Source organism: Solanum tuberosum, unplaced genomic scaffold, assembly GCF_000226075.1.
Source record: "Solanum tuberosum cultivar DM 1-3 516 R44 unplaced genomic scaffold, SolTub_3.0 scf00012, whole genome shotgun sequence".
NCBI lineage: Eukaryota > Viridiplantae > Streptophyta > Magnoliopsida > Solanales > Solanaceae > Solanum > Solanum tuberosum.
The window spans coordinates 108,896-132,200 of record NW_006238937.1 but is presented as its reverse complement, the minus strand read 5'-3'; the positions used below and the strand labels follow the sequence as shown (position 1 = coordinate 132,200).

The window sequence follows — 23,305 nt, the reverse complement described above, 5'->3', positions numbered from 1 at the left end:
AAATTCTAAAAGTTGATCCTAAGCTCCTCTCCAATTCCCTTTTTCGTAATTTTAAAATATGTTCCTCTCCCTGTAAATTCTAAAATTTGATCCAAAGCTCCTCTTCTATTTCATTTTTTTGTAATTTTAAAAAATAAATTTATCTCTCTGTTAATTCTAAAACTTGACCCTAAGCTCCTCTCCTATTCCCTATTTTGTAATTTTTAAAAATAAATTCCCCTCCTGGTAAATAATAAAACCTGACCGTAAACTCCTCTTATTTACCTTTCTAATATATTGTTTCCTAGTAATGTACCATATTCTTCCGACTATCAATCCATATTATATTATTTTAGTATTAGTATTGTATAAAAGCGACAATAATGTAATTTGCGTCTCATTTTCACATTAGATTTGAGTTATATAAATTGAAATATATGTAATTTGACTAATTGTGTCGTCTTAAATATCCTATTTTTTCAAACTACCAATCCAAATTATTGTAGATAGAGTTATCCATACTGTTGATGAATACAATTTATCCTTGTCCCGAAATGATATGTTATCCTATATTATTTCTTTTGTGGAATCCCAAACTCATATCCTTGTTTTGAAAATGAACCAAACGTCTTACAAACAGTTTTGGATTAGCTTTGCAAAACCATATAAAACAATGAATGTAACGTCTCACCAAAAAAGGAAAATACGACAGAAAAATATTATTATTAAAATATAGAAAAGAAAGCAGAAAAAAAGAAATAAGAAGTTTAGTTACAACCTTTATTAATTGTACAATGATATGTTTAGCGTTTTGGAAGAGGACAATTAATTTCTCCCAAATGATGATTACTCTTTTTTGTAGAAGTAAATTATGCCTATGACAAGAGCTTTCAAACAAACTAAGTATATTATTTAAAAATTAAAGCAGAAAACAGTTGTTATATTTTTTTCATCATTCTTGTCCATATCTTACTTTCATAAAATCAAAATATTTGGTGGGTAACATGTATCCTAGCTCCTTAGAAGGGAAAATTAGAAACAATTGCAGTCTTATGGCAAAAAATTCCTAATTACCTTATGTTTAAGAAGATATATGACTCGAGAACAAAAAAATATGTCATATATTGTCTTTAACCAAAAGGTAATTAGTGCAAATATGTAATATTAATTCTACATTCTTCAGATTATAGCTTTCAAATGAAAAATCTTAGTAATTCAGTTGGTTTGACTATTTGAAATTTCATCTTGTTAGTGAGTACTATATTCTACACCTTGTAATCCCTCACCATCATTTTCCCTTTCTCCAAAAAAATAAAATAATTAAAAAGAAGCTTTCAAATGAACCTACTTAATATTAATTCCATCAAAAGAAATCGAACACTATACACTAATTAAGTTTATTCCTTCCGTTCAGGTATCATTTATTTAGTTATTCTTATCATTTGGTGTTAATATTACTAATTCCTACGAGTATACTTTAGCAACTTAAATGTCCACTTTGAATTTTGTACGTTGTTTAATAAGTAATGATTAATATAAGTACTTTACCCTAATATTTATATTATATTGATGCATTGTTTTTGGTCATGAAAAATAATTAAATAAGTAATTAATATTTCAAATAAATAATGTTTTTTAATCTTTTCTTAATAAGTAAAAAAATAATAAATAGAAATAATAATTTATTTTTTATATAATGATCAAATAAAAATAAATCGAAAGATGATATAATACTTGTTTAGTTAACTATTTGACCATGGATAACGTATAGGCGTCCACATGATGTTGCAATCATGCATGTTTGTCTCTGTCATAATTCTAATTGAAGAACTAATTATTTTTGTCCCTTCAACAAAGCCAACATATGTCTATCGCAAATTTAAAATTTAAAATTATAGCTTTTAGATCTCGGATCAGGTAGTAATAGTAATTGACTTAAAATTTCGCCATCATGGCCAGCAATTTATTATTGGTCTAATTAAAGCCCATATCCAATGTTCAATACGTTAACTGTTTTAGACTTTGATATTAATCTATAAAAGGGTCTCTTTTTGTTAATAAATTGTAATTGTATATATAAAATTAAAATTACTTTTTAGGTGAGCAAAATAATTGTTGAAGTTATATGAAACTAAGATAAATTAATTGATGATACCTTTAAAATTTTGATTTTTCTTAGAAAAATAATTAGTTTTGTTATCAATAACTCAACAAAGTCTAGAAAATAGTATAATTTTAGAAAGAAAGGAATTTGACCGAAGAAGAAGAAAAAAGAAAGAAAATGGAGGGGCTCAACTTGATGTGGGGGTGGGAGGTGAAAAAGAAGAAAGAAAATGGAGGGAGGGGTAGCTTGAAAGTAGAGGTGGAAGATGAAGTAGAATTTAAATGAAATTAAAATTAACGTAATAAAATTAAAATAAGTCAAAAAGTAAGAGAGAGAAATAAAGAAAAACTTTAAATGAAAAAAAAAATTCAAATTAAATTAACACGTATCACACAATGATTGGTGTGTGATAACACTTGCCATTTAAAATCTGGAATTGATCGAAAAATGATGTAATAATATATGTTCGGAATTGTTTAGGGGGTAATAGAACTCCTGCATAGTTAAGATGTCTTTTTGAAAATTTGGAATAACTTCATATGTCACTTTATGTCTTTTCTCTACTTGTTTAGTTAACTATTTGACCATGGATAACGTATAGGCGTCCATATGATGTTGCAATCATGCATGTTTGTCTATGTCATAATTCTAAGGTTCTAATTGAAGAACTAATTATTTTAGTCCCTTCAACAAGCCAGCATATGTCTATCATAAATTTAAAATTTAAAATTATAGCTTTTAGATCTCGGATCAGGTAGTAATAGTAATTGACTTAAAATTTCGCCATCATGGCCAGCAATTTACTATTGGTCTAATTAAAACCCATATCCAATGTTCAATACGTTAACTCTTTTAGACTTTGATATTAATCTATAAAGGGTCTCTTTTTGTTAATAAGTTGTAATTGTATATATAAAATTAAAATTACTTTTTAGGTGAGCAAAATAATTGTTGAATTTCATTTTTCTTTGTTCATTTATTTCTTTTTTATATATAAAGTTGCTTAGTAAGAATCTTGATTCTGAGTTGTTCTTAAATCTCGGAATTATAATTTTTTAAGTATTATTTAATTATGGTTGGTGTGGTTGCCATATGCGAAACCTTGGAAACCACATGACAAAGAATCAATGTGGGAATCCTATCTTTACTACTCCCTCTGTCCCTAAATTAATTGCCCACATTTTTTTTTGTCCCTAATTATTTATTCATTTTGACAACTCAAGTAAGAATAATTTTTTTTACCTATTAAACCCTTAATTAATTACTTTGAAAAAAGTAGAATTTCTTGAAAATATTAAATTTTTAATACATTAACTTCATAATTAATAGGGGTAAAATGGTAAACTCAATGTGTCAATTATTGATTTCTTAATAGGTGTATCAATTCAAAAGTGGACAAGTAATTAGGGATAGAGAAATAGTTTTTCTTTTTTCCTAGTGGACGTAATTTTTACAACTATATATGGTTAACTTTTCTTTTTTCTTTTTGGACGATTGCAAAAGGCAACCTTAGCATGTTAATTACGTAGCTTTTTTACACTGATTTTAAATTCTAAAGGTTTTCATGATTCTTGTGATATTTGGTTTTATGGACTAATAACATATTCAATTTGATTTGACCAGTAAAGTCTGAAGAGATGATAGAATCTGTGCGAATATTTAGTTATATGAATTTTTTTGTAGTGGATATCAATAAAATAAAATAAAATTAGTAGTAATTAATAAATTATTGATATCTTTGTATTTTTTTAATTCAAATTGTAATTGATTATAGTCTTATAGGAGACAATATATTTCATCGTTCCCATCAATAATTTTAACTATATCATAATGATTATAACTTGGATTAGCTAGATCCATTCAAATTTAGAATGCTTTTTTTCTAACTACTTCCACGTGTATTGTCTTAAACATGTTTATACATATGTTTTTTTTTTTATCACTTTTCCTTCTAGCGATCAAAAGTATAGTACCCTTAATTATTGCTCCTTTTTTTTTTAATCTTCTTTTGTGTAGGGTTAGTTTTGAAGATTAGCAGCCCACAGAGATATGTTTGGAAGCGCATACCACTTGCTGGTCCTAATTTCCAGCTGTCTCCATGTAATAGCAGCCTTCAGTTTTTTTCATCATCGATCTCTTATTTAGTTAGAGTATGAATTTAATAAAGGGCAAATTACCTATTTAATCGATCGGCTAAAAACAATTATATTCATGAGTATATATAGAGAATAAGATGTCGATATAGAAAAATATAATGTATATTGAACTAAAATATAACTCAATCTGCTTTGTTTCTTACTAAATTTCAATTTTTACAAGATCACTTCATGAATCATTTTGGTCTATACTCCATCCTAAGCTAGCATTTGCCCCCAAGTTCTAAAATATTCTTGGCAAATCATATTTAGGTGAAGTTTCACCATGTGTTTGGCCCCAAATTTTACCAAAAATATTTGACTATTTCAAAAAATATGATTTATACCCATAAGTTCTAAAAATTATAAAAAATACTCATAAATTTATATCATCATTTTATAATGAATATGTTCCGTTAAAAAATAACCTTACAATATAATTGATAACAATCAACAATAACAAAATAACAATATAGGCAAGATAGTACATTAATTGCATACTCAAACTTGTCACTCATTCAATTATAATTATAACCCATTAAACACAAATTGTTCTTTTTTCTCAATTTTATCACTCAAATTAGAACTCAAACTTTTTTGGAGAAGGTAGTAACAAATATTATTTGAAATTAATAAATAATGGGTATTTTCTATAAAATATAAAAGTTTGGGATAATTTTTAATTTTTTTAAAATTCCCAAATATTAGAACTTGGTCCAAATACTAGTTTTTTCTAGTATTTGGGAACTTGGGATTCTTGACAAATAAATTTATCAAACTATATGACTAAACACCACTTTAAAAAAAAATTCCAAATATTCTTGGGGATAAACGGATCCTAATTTTAGATGAATTAAAATAACTTAGACTAAAATGAATTAAACTAATAAATGGACGGGTCAATTGAACGGGCTGGGCTGGACTAGTCATATCTCATGGCGGCCAATACAATAGACAGTACTGCCAGCGGTATCCTGTCTCTTTCATAAATCAAATTACGACTTGTGTTTTGCTTTCGATTTCATGTTCAACTTCTTCTGTTAAGTAAAAAAGATTCTTTGGCCAACTGGCCTTCTATATATTATTATGTCCCTTATATAATCTTTTGCTCTCAATTAAACATTTCCATAACCCATTGTACTTAATTTTATAGCCAGAGAAATTAAATGGGTCGTCTAAATCTTCTTATGTCAGTATTATTATCAATTTTTTCAGTTAGTATTGTGTTGATGCCTAACTTGGCATCTGCACAATTGAAGACGAATTATTACGCAAATATTTGTCCTAATGTTGAATCCATTGTTAGAAATGTTGTTAACCAGAAATTCAAACAAACTTTTGTCACTGTCCCTGCTGTTCTCCGTCTCTTCTTCCATGATTGCTTTGTTGAGGTACGTACTCTGTTCCAATAATTTCTAATTGTGATACTACTGAGAGTCTTTTACGCGATAGGTGTGAATTTGATTTTCATTGTACAATATTTGTCCCTTCCCCAATTGTACCAACAATTAGAAATAAATCTTACGTTTATTTTTCTAATAATTGGAACTAGGGATGTGATGCTTCAGTGATTGTATCATCAACACCAGGGAACACAGCTGAGAAGGATCATTCAGATAATCTATCATTGGCAGGAGATGGATTTGATACTGTGATTAAAGCCAAAGCCGCTGTTGATTCAAATTCGCGTTGTAAAAATAAAGTCTCTTGTGCCGACATTCTCGCTTTAGCTACCAGAGACGTCATTCAGCTGGTTCGTATAAATAATTACATTCTTACATGACATGATAAAAAGTCGCTATCGCTGTATATAGAAATTAAACTCATTTTGTAACACGCGTGTAGTCTGGGGGACCATGGTACCCAGTGGAATTAGGAAGACTTGATGGGTTCACATCAAAAGCATCGAATGTGGAAGGAAAGCTGCCAAAACCAACATTCAATCTCAATCAACTCAATTCGATGTTTGCTTCACATGGTCTAACTCAGGCTGACATGATCGCCCTTTCTGGTAATTTTGCTGTTAATTACTTTCTTTATATAACTATTAATTAAGCGCACATCAAATATTAATTGTTATATTTAGTAATTGATCTTGCTATCTGTTTTGAAAATTCTCCTTTCAATATCAGGAGTTACCAACTAGATTTTTACACAAATATAGTACATAAAAAGGTTTGTTTCACTAAATAAAATGCAACATAGTTACTAGTATATACTCTCCTCGTTTCTTTTTAGTTGTCATAATTTTCTTTTTGAAAGTCAAATGACATGAATTTTGACTAACATTTTAAGATATATTTTCTTATCATATCAATATGAAAAAAATTGCAACTTATAGTATACTTCTCATATAGTTTTGGAATGTCTAATTTTTTATTTTAAAATAGCAAATTAATGTAATCTAATTTAGTTTGGAAAGTTAATCAAATTGACTCCAGAGTAATATTTAATATTATTAAAACACTCGTCAAGGTCCTAAATTCCTGATAATTAGGCTCTAACCTAGCTGGACTGCTGGAGTAAAATTTTATCATTTTACATTTGACCTTTTGCTTTTTAGCACGTGTTATTGATTCAGAAGTAACCATTACTCAATTATTTGGTTCATTATTCTTCAGCCAGCTCACTAGATAAAAGGAATAAAAAAAGTTCAGACATTATTATGAGAATCTTCAACAATGGAATAATTTTATATGCATGTGCTGCTTCCTCGAATGTTTTCGAGGAATTAAGATCTCTCGATCACTTACTTCATTCTCGTAACGTTAATTTGCAGCGGCCCATTCTGTTGGATTTTCTCATTGTGGCAAGTTTTCCAACCGGATCTACAACTTCAGCCCTCAAAATCCAATAGACCCAACCCTTAACAAGCAATATGCAGCCCAATTACAAGGGATGTGTCCAAGGAATGTTGATCCAAGGATAGCCATTGACATGGATCCCAAAACTCCAAGGACATTTGACAATAATTACTACAAAAATTTACAACAAGGTATGGGCCTATTCACATCAGATCAAGTGCTGTATACAGACAAAAGGTCCAAGGGAACTGTGGACCTCTGGGCCAGTAACTCAAAATCATTCCAAAATGCTTTTACAACTGCAATGACAAAACTGGGCCGAGTTGGTGTGAAGACGGGGAGGAACGGAAATATTCGGTTTGATTGTGGAAGAATGAACTGAAGGGACATTTTGCACAAATGGCCACTATTTAGATTCTGTCCCAGTTAGCTTAATGAATTAAATTTGTCGACTAAAATAAAAAAAATTATTTAATTACTTTTAAAGGCAAAAATTAGTTCATTGAGTGTTATCAAGGATAGAATTTTATTTATATTTTTATTTGTGGGAAGGTGAGTCCTGAATAAGGGGACTAGACTTGAACCTTCTAATGTTTATATGAAAAATAACAGTCCTATTGTGGGATGTGTAATTGTTGAATAAAAACTGTGTGAAATCCATTTTTCATATGTACGAAATTTCACAAACCGTTGATAAGTTAGTACTCCTTCTATATTTCAGTTTATATGACTTATTTTTATTTTTAGTCAATAAAAAAAGAATAACACATTTTTATATTAAATAATAATTTAAACTTCAAAATGTTCATTTTATTCTTAATAAAAGCCATGCAAATATCAATCACTTATTTTAGACCACAAGTTTTAAAAGTTTTTTTTTTTTTTCTTAAACTCAGTGTCATGTCAAATTAACTCATATAAAATGAAACAGGGGAGTAGTAGTGTAGTACTAAATGATAATGACCCTAAGCACAGCCTTTGCTACTAACAATTAATTAGGTCTTAATTATCAAAAGAAATGTCTAATCAAATTAAATTAGTGACCTTTTCAATAATATCTTTTTGTTTCCATGCTATATATGCAGTACCGATATGATATGAATAATTGATATACAATTAAACTTCGAGATAATTATATATATATCTAAGGACACGCATACTACCTTACAAAGACTTGTAACAAGCTAGACTTCAAACTTGTTGGGTTTGGAATTTTGTATAAATTTAATAATTGAAGATTCCATATGCATCACAATCATATCCTATTAATTAGTATAACTTTCTTATAGCATATAATTATAAGTTCATGCCAAAATTTCACATCAAAATTTTCTTAATTTTTGGTTTTCTTAGTGCGTCGGATCATTAAAATAAGGGAAAATTACGCGTATAAGCAAATATATATTAGTTAATTAGTTAACATAGTTATAGTTTGACTTAATCACAATTCGAGACCTACTTTTAGCTATAATTACGTAGCTCAGCTTTTTAGTTTTGTATAATTCACACGTTTGTACAATTCAAATTTTGTATAATATTGTATAACTTTTGTATATTCGGAATTTATATAATATAATTTGTATAACTATTTAAACTTATGATGTTTGTAATTGTATAAATTCGTTATTTCGAGCTTATACAAAAATAACTGAATTATACAAATGTACCCGTGAATTTTACAAACTTATGAATTATACAAACGAGACAGCTTAAACTTTAGCTACAACCTGTAAATATGCAAACTATAGCTATGGAGCATGATTAAGTTTATTATACTCCAGTAGTTATTTGCGAAAGTTCCCCAATAAGATAATTTAAAAAGATTTTTTTTTAGTTTTTAGTTTTAAATAATCATATTTGTAATTTTTAATGAAAAATCAATTAAATAAATTGAGTGGCTTTATAAGTAAAAAACAGAGTTGAGTGATTTTCTAGAAGAAAAAAAATCGTAGTTAAGTAACCATATGAGATATTATTATTATCTCAATTATATTTAGAAGCTAAGAGCAAGAGCGTGGAGTATTGAAGAAAAAAAAAAGTCATGAAAACAAATAAACAAACAGAATTAACAGATCTCGTTGCTTTCAAATTTATATCTTAATTTCTTGCAAAAGAAGATATCTTTCTCTTTGAACTGCTTACAAAATCAGTTCTGTTTATGCAACCTTTATTTGCACCCAAAATAGGCAAGATTGTAAAGCCATTTATCGTTTCGTGCGTCCATATAATCTAGAATTATCTTGGTAACTAATTGGTTGGTCAATGTAAATAAATTGATAATAGAATATAACATATATATCAAAATAATCATACAGAGTAAATTAACATAATTCAATATAATGTATATGATCATGAAATATAATGTAGAAGGATATTTTCTAGGAATAGAACTGGTACGTACCTGCTGAAAAATGCAATTTTCTAGTCTTCTAACTCGTCAAACAATTAAATGAAGAAGTGCGATGTAAAGTGTAGTCACCATATCTTTAAGTGCACCAAAAATCATGCATCAAAATTATAAATCACGAGTTAGTAGCTTATTTTTCAAAGTACAAATCCTCTAAATTAAGCCTTAAGGTTATTTCCACCAAAAAAAGGGAAACCTCATGCATGTTCATTAGTACTTCCACATGCAGAAAATCTGCATAGGAAAAACTAGGATTCAAACCCCATCACAACCTAATGTCATAAAAATAAATTTTAAAATATAAGATGTTATTATGTAAGGTCAACTTTTTCTTCCTATATTTAAGCCAATTAACTAATTAAGCTCATGATATTCATCACGAAGAGGAAGAGAGCGATATATGGAATGGAGTAATAATCAAGAAGATTTGATCGAGATAAAATAAAACAAAAGTTAATAGCTAAGTCAAATGAAATTAATTAACTAAAGAGGAACCCAAGCAGTAGCAAACACAACACTATGTCCTTTCCATGTAAGCACAAGATCTTCTTCATCCCTCTTTAGCCCCCACCCAGCTGCATGCTCATCCAACATGTTCTTCACTTCCGTAACTCCCTCTTCACTAAATCCACTGCTCCTGAAATTTGCATTTCTCATCCGTTGCACCCACTGACTCTTCGGCTCCAGCCTTTCTAGTCGTTGTATACCCTCCTGAGCTATCACATTCTCAATCTTCCAGCAAATATCCGCTTCGTACCACTGCCTTTGCTTGCTCCCTCGCGGAAGAAATGTATCCACTGTATCATAAGGTATCCATAAATAATTAAACGCGGATCTTAATCTGCACACGAGATTATTAGAAGTAAAATCCGCGTCTTCATCTACTAGCACAACAATCGTTGGGTCCAAATTCCGAATGGCCTTAAGAAACATGGCACGGAACGAATTGGAAAGAACCGTTGTTTCCTCTGGTATGTAATGAAGCATCATGTGACAGTTTATTACTAGTGCTTCGCCATTATCAGGACGTATTAGATTTTGGACACGTAGCTGTTCGAATACATTCGAAAAACCATCTGATGAACTTGAAGGAATTACTCTAAATTCCATCATGACATTTCGTGACCTTGCGAAATTTACCAATTTAGCACCTAATTCTTCGTAAGAAAGATCAAGCATAGGCGGTAAATCTTCGGTTGCACCAGCTACCGTTAGTTTGATTAACGGCGGTCCTTCTACTCGAGTAGAAATTGCATCTATAAGTGTTGGAATTTGCATGCAATGAGTTAAGCTAAAATCAACAATGTGAATAATAGAGTAACCTTCCACAGCTTCTAATATAGCTCCGTTAGCAGCCGTGAACCCGAACCGATGCCACGGGGTTAAGTCAACGAAACTTGCAAGCTCAATAATGGAGAATTTATGAGTTTCCATGGAATGATTCAGATTAGAAGTGAGTAATTTGCAGGTCCCAATTTTCGCAGCACGAAGAATTAGGGCTCGGAGGAATCCACAAGTTAGGCGTTGGTTCGAGTCACCATCAGGAGGGGCAATGTTATTAAGGACCCACAATATTTGTTGTGCTAAAGTTGCGTCATTGCTGTCGATGGCATTGGCGCAATGGACTAACAACTGTTCCATGCAATTAGTATCCCCAATGTTTCCCAAATTCTTCGATGTGTGAAAACCAGGCCATGGGCGCGCGTGTTGGATCTGATTATTATTAGTATTACTATTCTTATTCATCATCAAACTTGAAAATGATGAAACTTGTGGAGGTAAACTCTCAGTAAATTGCATCATGAGAGGAAGGAATTAGAGAAAAGTATTTCCAAATGAACTTTTTTTTTTTGAGAAATAAGTAGAGAAGACAAGAGAAAAAGACTAGACTAGTAGTAGTGGTACCTGAACAATATTATTGGGAAGCGATCCATTATTGGTTTGCTAGTGGCTAATAGCAGTGCAGAGAGAACTTTTTGCAATATTCTGGAAATGAATCAACAATAATTGACTGTTCAACTTTTTTGTTTAAAGAGTAAAATGACTGGTGGAGAAAATCTCAATATATATATATATATCTCGTCGATCAGCTGTTAAAGTCAAAATTGAGGCAAAAGAGAGACTGGTTGGCATGAATAAGGACTTCTCATAAGAAAAAGCTTTACAAAGGCTACAAAACGGATTAATAGCACTGCATCTTCTTTATCAGAGGCAGAGAGAGAGAGAAAATTAAAGGTGAGATTTCTGATGGATTTTGGGGGCATGTGAAGTAGCCGGCCAAGGAGTTGTCAATATGTGGGAGTTGGGATTTTGTCACGTAATGGAAAAGATTGAAGTCAGTTAGTTTTGGCTCACTCACGGGTTTATCATCAGCATCATGCACAAATCATTTAGGTCACTTCATATTCCATATATGCACTACAATTATTTCCGAGAATAAAACCTTTTGCACTTGTTGCTCTTTCCTTTTGGTGGCCTACCCTACATAGTAAATAATCTTATATCAATCGTCAGCCTAGAAATTACTCCTTCCGTCTCATTTTATATGTCGCCTTTTTACTTTGCACTTGCATTAAGAAATGATGTAATTTTACCCTTCTACCCTTATTTAATGTTTTCTTAAGTCAACTTTATCAATAAATGACATGATTAATTAACTATTCTATCAAAGGTATAATAAACAAACTATGATAATTTATGTATAAATTTTATAAAATGACAAATATTGTGGTCTAATTATTTATAAAAAGGGATGACATATAATATGGGACGGAGGGAGTAATTACTTTTATCGATCTCCAAAAAAAATACCTATAAATAAATCTTCTTAAAATACAGAAATTAATTGATAATTTAAAGATAAGATAAATTACTACATGTGACCTTAATGTATATAACTTATGTTTAACTTGTATATAATGATAATGATAGTATAAATAAGTTTATAGTAATTACACTCCATAAAACTATGAAATTTATAATTTTAAAAATAATTAACTTAATGCTATATATATAGCACATAAAAGTGAAGTGAAAATTTTAAATTTATTTACGTCCTCGATGGATACTAGTTAAACTCAAGTAGCAATGTTGATGGAAATGTTTCAATACGTGTGTGTATGTATGTGTGCGGTCCACAATTTGCATGTTACGTCTAGGGACCTTGAAGTGACCGTGTAGACAAAAATAAATTCTCATGCATCGATAGGATGGATGACAAGTCATTATCTAATTTAGCAGATTGATAGTTACTAACAAGTTTAATCTCCACAACATGTATAATAATAAGAGAGAAAAATAATTTTAATGTTCTTGTGGATGAGAACCACTGGGGTTACTACTCTTACCATTTTTTTTATATATAAAACTCACGGAGCCTCAAATTAATTAAGCTGTCGACTTACAGGAAGCCTAGGGTTTTTGAGTGATGGTATGACTATTATAAGTTGACACTTGCAACAATTATTAGTATTTTAATTATGAATCGTGTTTCTCTTTTATACTTTTAAAAAAAATATTAATTAAGAAAATATTTAACTACTATATTTATCCTTATTTATGTTACAAACTATAATCTCTTTTTTATTGAGTATTGATTCTATTTATATGTCATTACCATATACTAATTTAAGTTTTTTAGTCTTATATTAAGGGAAAATGGCTTTTATATTGAACTTCTAAAATGAAAATTTGAGACAATAGTATTTATGATTTTTTTTCATTAATTTTTACTTGTCATATTTTATCTTGGTAGACTCATGACAAAAATAATGACGACGGATATAGTTATTTTACCTCTGTTAATTAATTAATGTTTAGTATTAGGTCTTGAAAACTGATTTGGTGAATAAGTTATTAATGTTTAGGATAAGAAATGAAAAAAAAAAATTATATTTTTTCTTGATATGTTAAAGATGACATTTATTTTAAATCATAAAGTTTATACCTACCACAAGCAATATCACAAACGTAACACTGCTCTCTAGGGAATATAACATTCTTCAAAAATTGAAAACATCGATCGAGCAGTACTCAATTTTCTCTCTCTCTCTTCTTGTTGAAAAGAGAGACACATGCAAAAATATCCAAAAGAGTAGAAACAAATTAAAATAGACATGTTATCCAGTACAATTTCCTGATATCCACCAGAAATATGAATCCTGTACTGGCATGTAAGCGACTGATTGAGCATCATCATGTGAACATCATTTGGAACACACCAAACCCCTCGGACTTAATATTGGTCCATCTATTCTTTATTTGGATCTGTCTCCACGTGATACGTTTGCTTTTATCTCTCTATTCTTCCCTACCACGCCCCACCTCAAATAGACTACACGACCTTTGCCACCGCACCAACTAAAGCAACATATATATTCAATATCATTAATAATATATACATCAATTATACTTATTAATCTTGGGTCCCATTTTAGGCCGTACGTGAGGGGGTTGTGAATTAATATACTCCTGCTTCATGATTGTGTATGCTCTAGTTCGAATAGTGTCTAGCCATGAGTAGGCTTATAATGAGAGAATTAATGTCTCACCTCAAATCCAGACGAAATAGTAGGAGTAAGGCTCAAGTTCCTTCTTTCTTTGAACTGACTTGGGATATAAATTAGACTCAAAGTCTATTTTATCATGATGTAAGAGAATAACTCAGTATAGGATTTCTCGCTTGAGATTAGGTGATGGTCAACAACTTGAATTGTTAGTAAAATTAATTGGAATTCATTTATTTTTATTTTTGTAGTGAGAGAGGGGTACACATAGACGCAAAAGGGTTAGTTAGTTAACATAACTCTAGTAGTGCTATATATACACCATAGACTACTATAGTAAGGCTAATATATTGTTGCACACACTAATGAAATCATATACGACTTATAATGCGTGGATAACTTTAATTAATTAATAAGTGAATTTTAATTGCATCCCTGAGTAGATCATGTCGTATAGCTCGTTGTTAACAAAATAATACTCTTGATCAATCACTACCTAAAAAAATATCTTTAGCGGTAATTAATTAATGGCAATAGCTTAATTGTCATTAAATATGTACTTTAAGCGGCAATTAGCATTCTTTGTATATGTTCGTAAAGCCTTTAGCGACATTGGACTTATGTCGGTAAATGCTTTAACACTCTTTGCTAATGTGTATATATATTACCGCTAAAAGTTGTTTTTGTTGTAGTGATTCTTCATATTCAACAAGAATAATAGTAAGCAACTCCCATACCCATGCTACAAAAACTTGGTGGTGATATTGCATAAAAAGTACGTTACTTGATTCTTCCCACTCTCATGCCCATGCTACAAAAACTTCCCTGTCTATTTACCAAAAGGCTAATTAATTTACCCCTGTGGCCTTTTACCTTCATGCAAATTGCAATGATACAAAACCACCCCACTCCCCAAAAAAATGTGTGCGTGGGTTTGGGGGATTAATATATATTTTGTCTGGCGGGTGAAAAAAATCCACCCGTCCCTAGTCATGTCCATGTATAATCTTCATCTCACATTTACACAAGTCAATGATTGTAAAGGCTAAACCTTAGTAAAAATTAGTAAATTTAGCGCTATTTTTTGTTGTGGAATTTAATTTGTTGAACTGATGTGTAGTGTAAAAATGCCCTCTTCTTTCTTTTTCTCTAGCAAAACCTTACCCTACATATAAATTAAAGGTTCTTTGGTCAACATATTTTAAAGCGTGAAATCATTATTGCCTCTTCCAAAATCTAAACAACTTTTTCAAGTTTACATGGAATTAATTAATTAATTAGTAAAATTTTAAATCAAACTAGGTAGGCCGCGTGCTTTGTCATAACTCATACGTCAATATTCTCAACCTAACATACCAAAAGCCAAAAAAAAGGACGATTAAAGAAAGCGAATCACCTTTTGTCTCTTCTTGTCCTCTATCAATCAATATAATACGTACACTAGTTCACTCCAAACTTTTCTAAAATCAAAACAATTCTAGAATATTACAACAATTCAAGGAGAAAACATTTAATTTAGGAAAATCCAGTAAGATAAATTAAAATATTAGTGAAGTTATGGAGAACTTTGAGGAGGATTCCTTAACTTTTAGATACAAGAACTAGAAGACACCAATCCAATGTTAAAATAAATAAATAAATAAAAGTTAGAACATTTGTTTTGGAAGTTGTCAAAAAAGAATTCTCAAGCATCCATGGTCCTTGGGGAGGTTTATATTCCTTAAATAATTTAAGACAACAAATCAAACAAAAATGCCTAACCATGAAAGTAAGGAATTGTAAGTTAGTAATGAATTAACCATGTGCTTAAGATACCTTTCTTACGTATGTAATTGCTAGCTTAGCTTTTGTCTTTTTTCCCTCGTTATTTTTAAATGTAATTAACACCCACATAATTCTAGCGCTAATTCCTACTTAAACTAATAAATTATGTACTATTTGTTTTCGTTAACCAAAGAAGAACTTTCCAAGAAGAGGAGAAGGCCAAAGGAATAGAGACACTGGATCAAATGTTGAACAAAAGAAAATTAGTACTGTATTCGGTTTTGATATTAGTGATGTTTTGACTGAATTGTTCCCTGTTTTATTTTTTCTATAACTTTGGATTTGGATGTGCCTATATTATATATTTATATATTGCTAAATTTTATAAATCTGTCCAATCATTATCCAAAAGTTTTGATTCTTTCTGTCTTGAGCTGGCTCAATATTACGTGCGCTAGAGGACGAGGATGGACCATTAATCATGATTCATGATCTAATTTACGATATATATATATATATATATATATATATACGAATATACGTAAATTACTACAGGTCAATTTATGTGACACTATTTTTTCAATCAGTCCAAAAGAAAAAACAAATAATGCATTTCTATATTTAACAATAATTTGATTTTTAATTTTTAATTTATATCCTTAATAAAAATAATTTATAGTCTTTTTCTATTAGAAACCATTCACCAAAGCTATACTCACATGTTGAAAGAAAATAAAGAAGATGGAGATAGGGAAATTTTCTGTGTATTTCTTCATCAATAATTACATAGATTTATACATGTATCCTAAGGACTAGAGTGCAAGAAACGTAAGGACTAATTACAAATTATTTAAAAATTACTGTAACAAACTCTAACTAATTCTATACACCTCATTGTGTTCTAGAAGATGCTGTTTTGTTTCTTTGAGCCTAACAGAGTATTGCTCACAAAGGCCCAAATCTGATATTGATCACAAAGGCCCAAATCGGATTGGCCCAAGACATTTACTCTTTTCAGACAAGCTTGTATAGTTTAGAACCTTCACTTATTTCTGAATCAAGCTTGTCTTTTTCATCTCTTACTTTTCTCTGCTGCGTATCAATTGAGGAAGAAAGCTTCTCTCCAACATCCCCCTCAAGTTGGAAGGGAGAGACATCACACCCAACGTGTTCAAAATATGACGATGAGAAGCCCCTGAGAGTGGTTTAGTAAATAGATCAGCAAGCTGACAGTCCGAAGGAACGAAAGAGAGAGTGATGAGGCCCGATAAAAACTGTTGGCGCACAAAGTGGCAATCCAGATCGACGTGTTTTGTTCGTTCGTGGAAGACTGGATTGCGAGCGATGTGTATTGCTGCCTGGCTATCAGAGTGAACTGAAATCGGAAGAGATGGTGGAGAAGAGAGATCTTCAAGAAGCCGAACTAACCAGGTGAGCTCAGCTGTCACTCGACGCATTGATCTATACTCCGCTTCGGCAGAGGATAGGGAAATCGAAACCTGCTTTTTCGACTTCCATGAAATAGGTGCCCCTCCTAAAGTGATAAAATAGCCACTAACAGATCGTCTTGTGTCTTTGCAAGAAGCCCAGTCGGCATCACAGAAAGCTAGCAGATCGAGGGATGGATCAGATGACAAGAGTATTCCTTGACCGGGATCAGCACGCAGATACCTTAAGACACGAAATGCTGCTGATAAATGGGATTCAGTGGGCCGTTGCATGTATTGACTGAGGCAGAGAACAGCAAAAGAGAGATCTGGACGTGTGTGGGTAAGATAATTCAGCTTCCCTACTAAATGCCGATAAAGTGTAGGATTAGCTAATAGAGGTCCATCATCATGTTGTAATTTGGAATAAGGATCAAGAGGTGAAGTGACAATAGATCCTGAAGAGTCGAATTCATCCAGAAGCTCATGAGTAAATTTCCGTTGACTTAGAATAAAACCCTGTCGTTCTCTGATTATCTCAATCCCCAAAAAATAGTGAATTTCACCTAAATTCTTAACTTTAAACTCAGAGTTGAGAAAAGAAGTGAGAGAAGCAATTTCAGAGGTATCACTACCAGTAAGCAGTATGTCATCGACATACACAGCTAATATAGATATCAGATCACCATTAGTCTTGAAAAATAAGGAGTAATCATTCAAAGAACTCGAGTACCCCTTGTAGGTGAGAGCACCTGCAAGTCGAGCATACCATTGACGGGAGGCCTGTTTTAATCCATATAGTGACTTCTTCAAAAGACAGACAGATTGAGGACTGGGTGGGGAAAGGCCAGCTGGGAACCGCATGAATACTTCATCTTGCAACTCTCCATGTAGAAAAGCATTATTGACATCAAGTTGGGATACCTGCCATCCTTTCTTGATGGCAATAGTTAGCAAACACCTGATTGTGGTCATCTTTACCACAGGAGAAAAAGTTTCTCCATAATCAATGCCTTCCCTTTGTATGTCCCCCCTGACCACCAGTCTTGCCTTAAGCCTTTCAACAGAACCATCAGAATTGTGTTTCACCTTGTAGACCCACTTACAAGGTAGAGGCTTCTTACCAGGGGGTAACTCTGTGACAACCCAAGTCTTATTATGTTCAAGAGCAGCAAGTTCATCCTTCATGGCTTGCTGCCAACCTGCATGTTTGGAAGCCTCAGCAAAACTTTTGGGTTCTGTGAGTACGGATAATGAATGCAACATTTGTTGGTTTCCAATAGATAAGGCTGCAAAGGCAAAAGCAGTAGGCCTATTGGAATGGACAAAACAAGAGTTAGTAACATCTGTGAGGAGAATGGAGTTACAAACAAAATCCTTCAAATAAGAAGGCTTTTGACTGATTCTTTCTGATTTTCTGATTGGTGTGGGACTAGAAACGGGAGCGGAAGTACTTGGAAGAGATGAACTGGGAATAGATTCAGGTTCAGGAGGGTTTGGAGTCCCAAAAAGAGGCAAGGATGATGAGTCTGGTAGGAGATCAGGGGCAGTGAATAAATGGGAAGGTGTAGAAGAAGAACATTGGGTCGCAAAAGGAAAATGAGATTCATGAAATTTGACATCTCTGGAAACAAAGATCTTCCTGGTTACCAAGTCCATGATTTTGTATCCTTTCTGATTGGGAGGATACCCAATGAAAACACATTCTGTTGCTTTTGGCTGAAATTTGTCCCTAGCATGAGATAATGTGGAGACATAACACAAACAACCAAAAACTTTAAAATTGGCATAATCAGGTGGAGTAGCAAATATCACTTCATAAGGTGTCATTCCCATTAATACCTTAGAAGGCAATCTGTTAACAAGGTGAGTGGCAGTGAGAATGCACTCACCCCAATACTGAATAGGTAGATGTGAGTGGAAAAGCAAACCTCGAGCCAATTCCAAAAGGTGTTTGTGTTTTCTCTCCACAACACCATTTTGTTGTGGAGTAGCAACACAAGACCTTTCATGAATAATTCCTGCAGAACAGAAAAATGCCGCCTCTTGAGTTCCTCTCCCCAGTTCCATTGCATTATCAGACCTGATTTTCTTAACTTTTAAACCAAACTGTCTATCCACCATTGCGAGGAAATCTTTGAGTACAGGAAAAGCATTGCTTTTAGTTTTCAACAAGAAAGTCCAAGTACCCCTACTATAATCATCAACAATGGTCAAAAAATAATTATAACCATCATGTGTTGAAGTTTTGTAAGGTCCCCATGTATCAATATGTAGTAACTCAAACAGAACTTTGGACTTAATTGCACTTATAGGAAAGGGCAATCTATGTTGTCTAGCTTTTGGACAAACAGGACAAATGTATTGAGAATTAGAATTTATAGATAGGAAACTAAGATTCTTCATTACGGAAAAGGGCAAATGACCCAACCGGACATGCCATAAGGCTACATTAGGAACAACATTAGCAAATATAGGAGTAGAAAGTTTCTCCATAATCAATGCCTTCCCTTTGTATGTCCCCCCTGACCACCAGTCTTGCCTTAAGCCTTTCAACAGAACCATCAGAATTGTGTTTCACCTTGTAGACCCACTTACAAGGTAGAGGCTTCTTACCAGGGGGTAACTCTGTGACAACCCAAGTCTTATTATGTTCAAGAGCAGCAAGTTCATCCTTCATGGCTTGCTGCCAACCTGCATGTTTGGAAGCCTCAGCAAAACTTTTGGGTTCTGTGAGTACGGATAATGAATGCAACATTTGTTGGTTTCCAATAGATAAGGCTGCAAAGGCAAAAGCAGTAGGCCTATTGGAATGGACAAAACAAGAGTTAGTAACATCTGTGAGGAGAATGGAGTTACAAACAAAATCCTTCAAATAAGAAGGCTTTTGACTGATTCTTTCTGATTTTCTGACTGGTGTGGGACTAGAAACGGGAGTGGAAGTACGTGGAAGAGATGAACTGGGAATGGATTCAGGTTCAGGAGGGTTTGGAGTCCCAAAAAGAGGCAAGGAAGGAGGCAAGGATGATGAGTCTGGTAGGAGATCAGGGGCAGTGAATAAATGGGAAGGTGTAGAAGAAGAACATTGGGTCGCAAAAGGAAAATGAGATTCATGAAATTTGACATCTCTGGAAACAAAGATCTTCCTGGTTACCAAGTCCATGATTTTGTATCCTTTCTGATTGGGAGGATACCCAATGAAAACACATTCTGTTGCTTTTGGCTGAAATTTGTCCCTAGCATGAGATAATGTGGAGACATAACACAAACAACCAAAAACTTTAAAATTGGCATAATCAGGTGGAGTAGCAAATATCACTTCATAAGGTGTCATTCCCATTAATACCTTAGAAGGCAATCTGTTAACAAGGTGAGTGGCAGTGAGAATGCACTCACCCCAATACTGAATAGGTAGATGTGAGTGGAAAAGCAAACCTCGAGCCAATTCCAAAAGGTGTTTGTGTTTTCTCTCCACAACACCATTTTGTTGTGGAGTAGCAACACAAGACCTTTCATGAATAATTCCTGCAGAACAGAAAAATGCCGCCTCTTGAGTTCCTCTCCCCAGTTCCATTGCATTATCAGACCTGATTTTCTTAACTTTTAAACCAAACTGTCTATCCACCATTGCGAGGAAATCTTTGAGTACAGGAAAAGCATTGCTTTTAGTTTTCAACAAGAAAGTCCAAGTACCCCTACTATAATCATCAACAATGGTCAAAAAATAATTATAACCATCATGTGTTGAAGTTTTGTAAGGTCCCCATGTATCAATATGTAGTAACTCAAACAGAACTTTGGACTTAATTGCACTTATAGGAAAGGGCAATCTATGTTGTCTAGCTTTTGGACAAACAGGACAAATGTATTGAGAATTAGAATTTATAGATAGGAAACTAAGATTCTTCATTACTGAAAAGGGCAAATGACCCAACCGGACATGCCATAAGGCTACATTAGGAACAACATTAGCAAATATAGGAGTAGAAAAATGCATACAATCAGATTTAGCAACTGAAACAGAAACAGTACTGGAATGATTTCCTTTGGGAATTGAAACTACTTCACTAGAAACAACAATGGAATTTCTTCCTTTTTGAAAAGAAACTATATTGCTAGAAGATTGTGATTGCTTTCTAGAGGGCTTGAGTAGATATAATCCATCTCCTACTTCACCAAAAACTTGTTCCTTCCTCAGAGAAAGGTCCTGTAAGACACAAGTATTAGGAGTAAATAAGATGTTACAATGAAGATGATTGGATAACTTATGAACAGACAATAAGTTATATTTAAAATCTGGAACATGAAGGACATTGTAGAGTGTAAGATTAGGCAGAATGTTGACATTTCCTGTATAAGTGACAGTGATCCTGAAAGAATTAGGCAAACTGATATTCAAAGGTATAGGAAGAGGAGTGAGAGACATAAAAGACTTGGAATTAAAACACATATGCTCAGAAGCACCCGAGTCAATAATCCAAACATTTGAATTGTAGACTGTAAAACATGATCCTGAATACTTTAGGATTGTACCAGCAATGGCTTTAGCGTTAATGGTTGATCCCGAGCTGCTTGCTTGGTTGATGTGCATGTCTTTCTTTACTTGTTGCACCAAGTTTGAGTATTGTTCTTTACTGAGGTACTGAGCATAGTTGTTGTTCCCTGTGTCTCCATATTGGGCAATGACATCTTCAGCTTCCTCCTTTGGTATGACTGCATTCCCTTTCACTGTGCCTTCAAAATTCCTTGACTTTGTAAACTCAAAATCATCAGGATACCCTATGAGCCTATGACAATCATCATGTACATGCCCTGTTTTTCCACAATAGGTACAACTCACATTTGGGTTGTATTTGGTTTTCCTTGGCTTAAACCTTTGAGCTGATTTTCCAGATTTTTGAGTAGAGGAATATCCAAACCTCTGGCCTGTTTGCCCTCCTCTAAATGTTTGATTGTTGGTTTGATTGTTGGTCTTGTAATTTCCCCTGCCTTGTCCTGTTGCCATGAAAGAAGCTGCAGCAGGTGAGAAAGGAGGATGCACAATTCCTTCTCTGTGATTTTCATCCTGTAAAAGCAAAGCATATGCACTGTCAATTGTTGGTAAAGGAGTCATCATTAAGATGGTTCCTCTAGCCTGAGCATACAGATCATTCAGACCCATCAAGAATTGAATGAGTCTTTGATCTTCCAAAGCCTTAGTTAATTTTCCTTTTCCTTCACATGTACACACACAAATGCAACATGTGAGCAGATTGAGGGAGTCTAATTCATCCCATAGTCGTTTGAGCTTGGTGAAGTAACCTGCAACATCATTATTTTCCTGCACTAAACATGATAATTCTTTTTGAAGGTGGTACAGTTTAGCTCCATTAGACCTTCCAAATCTCTGCTCCAAGCTGTCCCAAAGCTCCTTAGCAGTTTTAGAGTAGATCACACTATCAGCTATTTCCTTGGATAGTGAGTTCAACAACCATGACATCACCATGTCATTGCAGCAACTCCATTGCTCATAGTCCACTGCAGTCAGAACAGGGGCTCTGCAAGCACCATTGATGAATCCAAGCTTTTTCTTGGCTGAGAGGGCAATGAGAATAGACCTTCTCCAACCTGGAAAACCTTTTCCATCAAAAGTAGAGTTGATCAGACTCATTCCAGGCGAATCTGAGTTGTGAAGGTGATAGGGGTGATTGCTGGTGAAGGTTTCACCATTTCCAGCAATGGTTTGACTTCCACCACTGGCTTGAGTTACAGTTGATTCCCCAGTCATATTTGAATGCAGAAAGTATGGAAATGATTAATGGAAGTTGAAGATGATTGGATCGAGCTAAAGCTTTGATACCATGAAAGAAAATAAAGAAGATGGAGATAGGGAAATTTTCTGTGTATTTCTTCATCAATAATTACATAGATTTATACATGTATCCTAAGGACTAGAGTGCAAGAAACGTAAGGACTAATTACAAATTATTTAAAAATTACTGTAACAAACTCTAACTAATTCTATACACCTCATTGTGTTCTAGAAGATGCTGTTTTGTTTCTTTGAGCCTAACAGAGTATTGCTCACAAAGGCCCAAATCTGATATTGATCACAAAGGCCCAAATCGGATTGGCCCAAGACATTTACTCTTTTCAGACAAGCTTGTATAGTTTAGAACCTTCACTTATTTCTGAATCAAG

At 33.0% G+C, this 23,305-nt stretch overlaps 3 protein-coding genes across 3 annotated transcripts; 1 reads left to right on the top strand and 2 right to left on the bottom strand.

Moving 5' to 3' along the window:
- The first annotated feature begins 5,285 nt into the window (after positions 1-5,285).
- Positions 5,286-7,691, top strand: LOC102592844 (peroxidase 51). The gene is made up of 4 exons (XM_006339755.2): positions 5,286-5,609; positions 5,771-5,971; positions 6,064-6,229; positions 6,998-7,691. Exons 1-4 carry the CDS (start codon positions 5,385-5,387, stop codon positions 7,402-7,404), a joined length of 999 nt encoding a protein of 332 aa, XP_006339817.1. The 5' UTR covers positions 5,286-5,384; the 3' UTR covers positions 7,405-7,691.
- Positions 7,692-9,843: 2,152 nt separating this feature from the next.
- On the bottom strand, positions 9,844-11,797 carry LOC102605907 (scarecrow-like protein 32). Its single transcript, XM_006339874.2, has one exon. The coding sequence runs from the start codon at positions 11,230-11,232 to the stop codon at positions 9,913-9,915; it is 1,320 nt and encodes a 439-aa protein (XP_006339936.2). The 5' UTR covers positions 11,233-11,797; the 3' UTR covers positions 9,844-9,912.
- A 7,792-nt stretch (positions 11,798-19,589) lies between these two features.
- On the bottom strand, positions 19,590-22,892 carry LOC107062574 (uncharacterized). Its single transcript, XM_015313365.1, has one exon. The coding sequence runs from the start codon at positions 22,890-22,892 to the stop codon at positions 19,590-19,592; it is 3,303 nt and encodes a 1,100-aa protein (XP_015168851.1).
- Between the last annotated feature and the right edge of the window lie 413 nt (positions 22,893-23,305).